General features: G+C 44.7%; 1 protein-coding gene across 1 annotated transcript in view; it reads right to left on the bottom strand.

Annotated features, from left to right (window-relative positions):
• Positions 1–494: 494 nt before the first annotated feature.
• HS3ST2 (heparan sulfate-glucosamine 3-sulfotransferase 2) overlaps positions 495–11,036 on the bottom strand; it is a 101,297-nt gene continuing 90,755 nt past the window's right edge. Inside the window, exon 2 of the mRNA XM_003813716.6 lies at positions 495–1,889. Within this exon, the coding sequence (XP_003813764.1) occupies positions 1,271–1,889 (619 nt within the window). The 3' untranslated portion in view covers positions 495–1,270. The remainder of the gene's footprint in view (positions 1,890–11,036) is intronic.

Raw genomic sequence — 11,036 nt, 5'->3', positions numbered from 1 at the left:
AGGCAGCAGCCAATTGTTGCCATGCTGCGGGGCAGGCTCAGTGTAGCCTAGTCTCTCTTGTTTTTTGTTTTTTTTTTTTTTAAGAAGAAGCTGGAAATCCATATTTTTTACATATGAATGCTCCCAGTTTCTAACTGTTGACAGTTATTTCAAAATATCATGCTGGCCAACCAAAAAGATGTCTGATGCCCCATCAACCTTTGGACCTTCAGTGTAGCACTTCAGATCTAAAATTTCTAAGCAGAGAATGAACACAGACTTATGTTTCAGATAGAGGGTGTCCCCACAGATCTCATGTGATCTTTCTGCCCCAGCTTCTGCCAACAAGAACTTCTTTCCTCATCTCCACCACCGCCTTGCCTCTGCCCCACGTAGTCCTTGCCCTCCTCCCTGACCCCCCCAGACCACCCCCAGCACCAGCTGCCTTCTTGCACTGGGAGAAGTTTAATTAATGAACTGTGCTGCAGAACCAGCTTACAGAGAATAGCCCAGCATTAAGGACACGAGAGAGCCATATTTATTTCACATGGACAAGCATGATTCCATTGCATGCTGAACATGAAAGCTCGTATGAGCAAAGTACCCGTAACAGCAGAATTATGTGCTTTTGTCCACAGGGAGCAGGGAGAATCACAAAGTTGTTTTCAGAGACAGTGTTTTTCAAGCACAGTTGAGACCATAGGCTCTGAAGTCACTGGTTTATTTCATCACCAAAGGGTCTGTCTCCCAGGAGTGGCCGGAGGTGCTTTCAGCTTTGCAATCTCTCAATGAATTGATAAGGTCTGAGGAGGGCTGAGGATGGTCTCCCATCCCACCACCCAGAGCATCTTGAAGAAATGAAGCTCAGAGGGAAGATACATGCCACTTGGAATTAACAAGGCCACTCCTGGGTGGACAATGACAGGGACCGACTGCTGTGTTCATAGCAACAGAACCATCATCGCTTATAATATCTATCATCATTGGAACATTCACTCTTCTTAAAGCAATTCTCCAAGGCCCCTTATGGGCAGAAAGGAGAATGATTCTGGAATTTACTGGACGTGCCAGGAGCAGATCAACTTTGCTTGAACAGACTGATGAAAACTAGTGGCAGGGACTCTCTGGTCTCTTGGCTTTAGCTGGGCTTCCTGGTTCCAAGATGATGCAACTCAAGTTGGGAAAGGGGGCTGGAGCCAAGGTTTGTTGGAAGGAGATCAGAGGGTCTGGGAGCAAATCTCACGGAAGAGATGAGCAGAAGAGCCCTTGAGAGCCCTTTCCTTTCGTGGGCTTATTCCCACCTGAAGTCCTGCCCAACGGTTTCATAAAATTTGATATTATACGGTCTATAAAATTCCCGGAGCTGGTCTATCACTTCAGGATCAATCTGTACATGAGTTCTCCCTTTTGATTTGCCCAGGCATCGAGGCAGGAGGCTCGATTCTGTTTTTTTCAAGCAAGGGAATCCTTTGGTCTTGTTGAAATAGAAGTGCTTGTCCGTGATGAATCTCTTAATGCCCAGGAAGTCCTGGACTCGCCCCATCTCGCCGGCCGGGTCAGTGATGAGTCGCTCGCCACTGACGAAGTGAATCTGAGCTAGCGGGAAGTACTGCAGCCAGCTCTCCAGGTGCAGCACGTACATGCCGATGCGGATGGCGTTCCACGACACGTCCACCAGGCCCAGGGTGCGGTTGCGGAAGGAGAGGCCCTCAAAGGTCGGGATGTCGGGCTTCTTGGAGAGTGTCTGCGTGTAATCAGAGATGGCACGGGTCACAGGGTTCCGCACAACCACGATCAGCTTGGTGTCTCGGGACATGTTGAAGATGCGTCGAGGAGCCTCTTGAGTGACGAAGTAGCTGGGCGTCTTCTCCAGCGTGATCTGGCTCTCGAGGGTCCTGGGCATCAGGCTCCTGTGTGGGCAGAAGGAATACATCATCAAATAGGTTTCCCTGGGGCCAGGCCTCAGGCCCAGCTACATCAGCCCTTCCACCCAGGGGCCTGTTGCATCCTCCTCCTGGCCTCTGTTCCACTCAAAGCTTTCACCTGGTGAGGTACTCACTTTAAATCTTGTTGATTTTCTTTTCTTCTCCTTTTTTTTTTTTTTTTTTTTTTTTTTTGAGACAAGGTCTCACTCTGTCCCCCAGGCTGAAATGCAGTGGTACAATCACAGCTCACTGCAGCTTCCAACTCCTGGGATCAGGCTATCTTCCCATCTTCCCATCTTCCCATCTCAGCCTCCCAAGTAGCTGGGACTACAGGTGTGTGCCACCATGCCTGGCTAAGTTTTTCTATTTTTTGTAGAGCAGGGTCTCATTATGTTGCCAGGCTAGTCTCAAACACCTGGGCTCAAGCAATCCTCCCACCTCAACCTCCCAAAGTGCTGGGATTACAGGCTTTTTTTCTTATTTAATTTTTAACCTGTTTGCTTCAAGCCTGGAAACAATCTAAACATCCATCACAGTGAGCTAAATAAATTGTGGAATAGCCAATTAATAGGGTTAGGTAGATCTGTATGCATTAATATGGAATGATTTCCAACATACAGTGTTAAATGAAAACAGGCAAGATACAGCTTGTATATCTTAAGAAGGATAAATAAGTTACCAATAAAAGTGGTTGCTTCTAGGGAGGAAACTTGAGGTGAGTGCAGAATTAGAAGATGAGGGATAAATGAGAATTGCTTTTTTTTTTTTTTAAGAGACAGGGTCTCACTTCACTCTGTCTCCCAAGGTGCAGTGCAGAGTTACAATCAGGGCTCACTGAAGCCTCGAACTCCAGGCTCCATTGATCCTCTCACCTCAATCTCTCAAGAAGCCGGGACTACAGGCTCATGCCACCACTCCTGGCTGATTCTTAATAATTTTTGTAGAGATGGGGTCTCACTGTGTTGCCCAGGGTGGTCTTGAACTCCTGGGCTTAAGTGATTCTCCTGCCTCAGCCTCCTGAGCAGCTGGGATTACAGGTGTAAGCCACCATGCCTGGCTTATTTTTTGTATTTTTTGTAGAGATAGGGTCTCACTATGTTGCCCTGGCTGGTCTCAAACTCCAAGCTTCAAGTGATCCTCCTGCCTTGGTTTCTCAAAGTGCTGGGACCATAGGCACAAGCCACTGCACCTGGCTAAGAATTACTTTTTATTGTATAACCTTTTAAGCTGCTTGAAAATTTTAATGCATTTATTACATATTCAAAAATTACAAAGTAAGCCACTGAATATTGTTCTGGCAAAAGATATTTCTCCAAATATATTAAGAAAATCTTTTTTTGGGGAAAAAGTCTTGTCTTGCAGGAATAGCAACTGTTTTAGATATGAGTTCTGACGTCTTCTGCTGAAAAACATTTGAAATACATCCTTTGTGTAGGCTTGAACAAGCACAGAACTCCAGGCTGCTTGGGACCTCAGTCAGGAGTCAGGCTATGTAACCTCTCTTTCCCTTGCTTTTTAATTTCCTGGCTCTGCTTGAGACCTTAAGGGATGTGGGAGGAAGCACTGAAGTCTCTTTCCCAGGAGCATCTCATTCAGGCCTTGATGGACGGGAGCATCCCTGGTTCCCAACCGCTACTTCTTGATGAAGGTCATAGTTGACCCTTATGTGCATTTTTCTTAATCCTGGCTGCGCGTTAGAACTACCCGAGAAGTCCCTTCCTCCCTCCCTCCCTCCCTCCCTCCCTTCCTTCCTTCCTTTCTTCTCTTTCTTTTTTAAATAAACATGTCTGGGCTCTGTCCTAGAACAACTGATTCAAAATATTCAGGGAAGGGATATACTTCTATAAAGTTCCTCAGCTCATTCTAATGGGAAGGCAGAGTTGAGAAACGCCTTTCCCAATCCTAATGAGGTAGGAGGCGGGTCTAGACTCCGGAGGCAGGGCTTGCTTGGACACAGGACCAAATTGAGGACTAGCTAAAACAGGGCGGGGAAGAAGCAGCTTTCCACAAGACACGCCCACCTCTGTGCCCTGTCAGCTTACCATTGCCGTGGCAACACCCCGAGGTGACCATCCCTTTCTATGGCAACAACCTGATGACTTGGAAGCTACCACCCTTTTTGTAGGGTGGTAAATTTCTGCATAATCTGCCCCTTAATTTGCATGTAATTAAAAGTGGGTATAAATATGACTGCAGAACTGCCTCCGAGCTGCTACACTGGATCCACTGCCTATACAACACCCCTGTAGGGTAGCCCTTCTCTGCAGGGAGCAGTGCCTCTGCTTCTGCTGTACACTGCTGCTTCAATAAAAGTTGCTTGTCTAACAACACCGGCTTGCCCTTGAATTGTTTCCTGGGCAAAGCCAAGAACTCCCCAAGGCTCGCCTGCCCTGCATCACTAACACTATGATTTACCAACCCCCAGAACATTCATTCTCACATCCTTTGGAATATCAACTCCTGGTTCTTAGCTTTCTGCTTCCTGGCTCCTATCACTATCTCCACCCAATACCCTGGCCTCGCAGTTCTTTGACCTTTGATACTCCAAGTATTTCCATTTTCTCTTCCCTTCACCAACTCTTTTTCATGGCCATACCTTAGGTCATGTCATTGCAATTTCCCTAACTCTGAAATGGTTAACTCAGAAATTTCACTCTAAGACTATGTAGAGGTTTGAATGGTGACCTTCCAAAAGATATGTCCGCCCAGAACCTTTGTTCTGTTTTGGGGTTTTTTGTGTGTGTGCGTGACAGAGTCTCATGCTGTCGCCCAGGCTGGAGTACAGTGGTGCCATCAGGGCTCACTGCAGCCTCAAACTCCCCTGGCTTAGGTGATCCTCCCACCTCAGAACTCCCAGGTAGCTGGGACTACAGGCACTCGCCACCACTCCTAGCTATTTTTTGTATTTTTTGTAGAGACAGGGTTTCACCATGTTGCCTAGGCTGGTCTTGAACTCCTGGGCTCAAGAGATCTACCTGCCTTGGCCTCCCAAAGTGCTGGGATTACGGTGTAGCCACCACACCCAGCCCACCCAGAACATTTGAACGTGACCTTATTTGGCAAAAGGGTCTTTGTAGATGTAATTAAGTTAAGGACTTGCAGATGAGATCATCCCGGATTAGAGTGGGCCATAAACCCAGTGACGAGTGTCCTTGTTAGAGAAGGGAAGAAGAGTCACACAGGAAATACGGTGACCTGAAGATGAAGGCAGAGTGTGAAGTAAGATGTCTACAAGACGTGAACACCTAGGATTGCCACCAGCAGCCACCGGAAGCTAGGAGAGAGGCACAGGGCAGATTCTTCTCAGAGCAGTCAGAAGGAACCAACCCTGCTAACAATTTGGTCTCAGACTTCTATCCTCTAGAACTGTGAAATAATGCATTTTGGTTGTTTTAAGCCACCTAGTTTGCAGTAATTTGTTATGGTAGCCACAGGAAACTACAGATTACAACCTTGTCCCTTTCTACCTTTTCCACAGTCTCAAACTTCTTATACCCATTTTCAAATTCATCTGGGATTCTCTTGATTTCACTTTATTCCATACCTTCTCTGTACCCAATGAACAATCATTTCAATAGCATCATCTTCATCCTCATCAATTTTCCTGTTCTAATTGCTCTCCCCAGTCTCTAATAATGCATCCTTCCAGCCTTTTATCCTTTCCAGTTCTGTCCCTGGGTTGCCAAACAGCACTGGAGAAAATTGCTGTCACTTACAAATATATCCTTAAAATGTTCATGGATTCTAGCTTCCATTGAACCCTCAGTACTGCTCAGTGATCTTATATTTGTCTTTTCAGGCCCTTTCCATCATTTTTCATAGTAAATGTTTCAAGTTCTCATCATACACTCCCAGCCTGAATCCTGTCATCCACCCTTAACATGCAGCTAGTCATCCATGACACTAGAAAGGCATAAGCTTTCAACCTAACACCTCAACTCCTTCAACCTGCCTCTCCTCCATCTTAAAGCTGATCCTTGCGTGCAACCATCCTGAGCCCCTCCTGCTAGTCTCCGAGAACAAGGTATGCAAGGGCTCACCCATCCACCTGTGCTTAGATCCCTTCCCCTTCTACCTTTCCTGCAAACCCACCCATTGGCGCCTTGAACCTTCTAATTCATTGCTAGACTGATACAACTGATCTTTTTCTTCTAGGCCCAAAGTCTATGTAGACCCTTTTTGGTTGAAAGTTGAAATCGTATTTATTAGTATTGAGTAGGACAATTAATAGTATTTATTAGAATTGAGTAGACAATTAAAAAACAATTTTTAAAAAATTGAGTAGAACTAATTAAAAAATGTAGTATTGAGTACATTGTTTGCATTATGTGCAAACAGTCACAAGGGCACTTGAATAGAATTCTTTGGCTGGATTTTCTTAGAAATCTGGATATATTAGATCGTGACTGTGGCATATATGGTAATCAGGTGTTGGCCTGTATGACAGGAATAGATGAAATTACATAAGTGTAACAGTGCATTTAAACTGTGTTTAAAGACTTCCCAAATTCTACAGGGGCTGTTGCAATAAATGTCTTCCCTGGCACAAGGAAATTGACTTGACTTGCCATTAAACAGATTCCTTTGCAATATCCTTCAATACACTAAAGAATATCCAAGAAAGGAATTGAGGACAGATTTTCTAAGCTTACTTGACTATAGAGCTGTGAAGCACCAATTAACATCTCTTTTTGTTACCAGTTTGGAAAATGCTGACCAAATCCAGTGATCTCCAAAGTATCACATTATTCCCCCATCTGTGCACTAAAGTGAAGCTCCACCCTTCTGACTTCTTTTTTCCTTTTCTTTTCTTTCTTTTTTTTTTTTTTTAAGATGGAGTTTTGCTCTTGTTGCCCAGGTTGGAGTGCAATGGCACAATCTCAGCTCACTGCAACCTCTGCCTCCCAGGTTCAAGCAATTCTCCTGTCTCAGCCTCCCAAGTAGCTGGGATTACAGGTATGTGCCACCACGCCCAGCTAATTTTTTGTATTTAGTAGACAGGGTTTCACCAGGTTGGTCAGGCTGGTCTCGAACTCCTGACCTAGGTGATCCGCACACCTTGGCTTCTCAAAGTGCTAGGATTACAGGCATGAGCCTCCGCACTCAGCCCACCCTTCTAATTTCTAATTGGTGTTATCAGTTGCAAAACCAAATGGCAAATACTAAAGAAGATATAAGAATCAGGTTGCAAACATGCTGTAGTCATGCCACAAGTCAAAGGGCTCCTGGGTACTTCAAATTTTCTCTATCCCGTCAAAAAACACCCTTAAATATTTATTTCTCCTTGGGTCATTGGAATAGAGTGTTGGAGTCCTGTGTGATGATAACGTGCAAAGGTACTGTGTATACCTTCCCATGCCCTGTGCACATTGGAGGAAGGCGTGATTAGACTTCCTTGGGGCTCATCTTTCTTCTTTATGTCACTGTTTAAATTTTGCTTACTTGTTTCCAGCTGCTAGCAAACAGCTGAACTTTTCTCTCACCCTGCAACTCTTTTAAGCTTCTGCCTACTTTGTTTTCTATGTAGCTCTGCAAAAGTTACTGAAAGAATAATCTAATGCTCATTGTTTGGACTTTCCTCCCATCTGTTATTTTAAATTGCTCAGGAACTATTTTCCCTACATCTGGTAACAGCCCCAGATTTTTCCTTGAGGACTACTACTCCTGCTTTGGAGAAAATCTTGGTGGGCCAAGGGTGGGGATGCATGTCCAAAGTTAGGCTATTAGGAACCAATTGTGTTACAAAGACTAAAAAGGTGTCATAAAGATTGAAATTCCAATCAGATATAAAACCCTGGAAGAGATTCCTCATTAGTTTCTGTTGCCAAATCCCTGCAGCTATCTAGGTTCTTGCCCTTTCTGAGACCTGGCTCTTCCCCTTTCTTCTGGATTCTGTGAGTTACTACACATCCTTCCAGTAAGTTTCTACTATTTTAAATTAGTTAGAGTTGGTTTTTGTTGCTTGCAATCCAAGAATTTTAACCTATCTTTTACAGTCTGGCCTCTTGTGATCGTTTGAATATTTGTCCCCTCCAAAACTCATGTTGAAATTTAATACTCAACGTGGTACTATTGGGAGGTGGAGACTTTAAGATGTGATTGGGTCATGCGGGCTCTGCCTTCATGAATGGATTCATCTATTCATGGATTAATGAATTAAAGGATTAATGTGTTAATGAATTAGTGGTTTATCATGAGAGTGGAACTGGTGTCTTTATAAGAAGTGGAACTGAGCTAGCAAGTGAGCACACTCAATCCCCTTCCCATGTAATGCCCTGTGCTGCCTTGGGACTCTACTGAGAGCCCCCAACAGCAAGAAGGTCCTCACCAGATGCAGCCTCTTGACCTTGGACTTCTCAACCTCAATAACTGTAAGAAATAAATTCATTTTCTTTATAAATTATCCAGTTTCAGGTAATCTGTTATGAGCAACAGAAAATGGACTAAGACATTTATTTTCTGTTGAAGCTATACCCACACCACTTGATTATAAATTACATGAGGGCAGGGCAGGGTGTATCTTATTTGCAGCTGTATCTCCAGAGTCCACCACAATCCATGGCACAAGTAAGGTCTTTATCGGTATCTTTGAAGTTTAAATGAAGCCAACAACCTATCTATTTACTCATTGAAGCCCTCATCCCCTTTACAAATTCCTAACTCTCCCCAAACCATTCTGGATCTTCTCAATGGCCTACATTCCACTTCTCTCATGCTGGTTTGTGTTTGTTTGTTTGTTTGTTTGTTTGAGACAGGGTCTCACTCTGTCTCCCAGGCTGGAGTACAGTGGCACAGTCTCAGCTTACTGCAGCCTCGGCCTCCCAGGCTCAAGCAATCCTCCTGCCTCAGCTCCCCAAGTAGCTGAGACCACAGGTGCCTGGCTAATTTTTTGTATTTTTAGTAGAGACAAGGTTTCGTCATGTTGCCCTGGCTGGTCTCAAACTCCTGGGCTCAAGCAATCCATCCACCTCAGCCTCCCAAAGTGCTGGGATTACAGGTGTGAGCCACTGCACCCGGGCCCACTTCTGTCAATCTATGTGATCCTCCTGGATGACCTCATTCCTTCCCCAGCCTTTAACCATCACCTAAGAGATGCTGACACACAAATCTGTAACTGCAGCTCCAACTTAAAGCTTTCTTATGTTCTTAATTAGAATGCTTGTCTATGGACTGGATACCTCACTTCAACAATTGAACATTTTCCTCCGCTTTTGCAAATTTCTTTCTTTCTCTCTTTTGCCTGCTTTTGCAAATATCATCATGAAAGGAGGAAAACTTCAGAATCATTCTTAACTCTTCCTCAAATCCAGTGTCTTTCGTTCTTGTAAGTTTTACCTCCCCAACCTTCTGAAGTCTCCAGCCTCCTCCCTTAGTCCGTGAACACAGCCACAGGCCCTTGTCAACTCTTCCTCAGACCACAGATTTCTCTCTGCCCTCCATGCTCCTATTCTTTTTTCCCATTTCAATTCATTCTGCATTTCATGTCCACCAGGGAATCCAATCATGTATCTTAAGCTTTCTGGAGCAAATCCAATTAAGTCAGGCAGCAATGATTCTTTTGAATAAGCTCTGTATTCCTTAGCTTGGCATTTGAGGCCCTTGTCTACCTTTCTAGAATTAATCTCTTGCCACTTCCTTGGTAGCCTGATGTTCATGCCATGCTGAACATAAAATCCTCTCCCCAAACATGAACCTGCCCTTTCATGTGTGTTTTGCACTTGCCAAGTGTTTTATTTTTATTTTTTAAGACTCTGATCCATCTTACTTGTCTCTTTTGCCCTGGTGAATGCCCACTCACATTTCCAAATCCAAACCAAAAGTCACACACACCCTCTGTAAACCCTTCTTTGTGTAACCTCATGGCACTTTGTATAACCGCCTACTAGCACCCTCATGCCCTTGTGTGGGAATTGTTAGTTATGTATCCATTTATACCTCAGCAACTTGCACGTTTCTTGTTCATTTCTGCCTCCTTGACATCATACCTGGCATACCATAGGTGCTCAATAAATGGATCATAGATCCAGTGTCAGAGGTAGATGCCCATTGAGAAGTAGGCCCTTGAGTCCTCAGAAGTTGTCAGTGCTGATTTATAAAGCTCAGCCCTTCTTTAGCATTCTGGCCTTGGGCAGCTAGTACTGGAGGGAAATTTTCTGTTGTTTTCAAGATTTCATTGTGCCCACAGGGGCTCTGGCTCACGACTGACGGGGAGTCCAAGCTCTGCTTCCACCAAACTTTCCAAATGCAGGAAGGTAGAATGAGATTTAAAGGAACGTCTCATGCCATTTCTGTTTTGCCACCTGTACACTGTCCCTAGCCCAAGGCTCTGCCCTGTGGCTGGTGGGGAATGGGTGGTGAAGTTAAGCTGCATGCCAGGACCACTTGAGGGGGTTTTGGAGCAATGCAAATGTCTGGGTCCTACATCAGACTAATTAAATAAAAAACTCTGGGCATGAGGCCCAGGTACCTGAAATTTTATTTATTTATTTATTTATTTATTTATTTAGATGGAGTCTCGCTCTGTCGCCAGGCTGGAGAGCAGTGGCGCAATCTCGGCTCACTGCCACTTCCACCTCCCAGGTTCAAGCGATCCTCCTGTTACAGCCTCCCGAGTAGCTGGGATTACAGATGTGCATCACCATGCCCAGCTAATTTTTTGTATTTTTAGTAGAGATGGGTTTCACCATGTTGGCCAGGATGGTCTCGATCTCTTCACCTCGTGATCTGCCTGCCTCAGCCTCCCAAAGTGCTGGGATTACAGGCATGAGCCACCGTGCTCGGCTGGTACCTGCAATTTTAAAACTCTCCAGATGATTCCAGTGGGCCACCAGTGCTGAGAACCACTGTGGCAGACTGCACCTTCCTTTAGCCACGTGTCCTTTAATACAATTGCTCATGAGAATTAACTGGGTGCATCTTGGAGAAAAAATTCCCAGGCCCCTCTTCTGTACATTCCAATTTCAGTGGGTTTGGGGTGCAGTTCAAGAATATGCATTTTAAACAAGCTCCCCCATGATTCTTATGATCAGAGAAGCTTGGAGCATACCACCTTAACAAAAGGTATTCTCATAAGTAACATGGGCACACTCATTACTACCTAATATATTTGATGTTGATTTGCATGTTTACTGT

The sequence above is a fragment of the Pan paniscus genome, chromosome 18 (genome assembly GCF_029289425.2).
Source record: "Pan paniscus chromosome 18, NHGRI_mPanPan1-v2.0_pri, whole genome shotgun sequence".
Classification (NCBI taxonomy): Eukaryota; Metazoa; Chordata; class Mammalia; order Primates; family Hominidae; genus Pan; species Pan paniscus.
The sequence above is the reverse complement of the archived record's forward strand: the minus strand, read 5'-3'. Positions and strand labels throughout refer to the sequence as shown.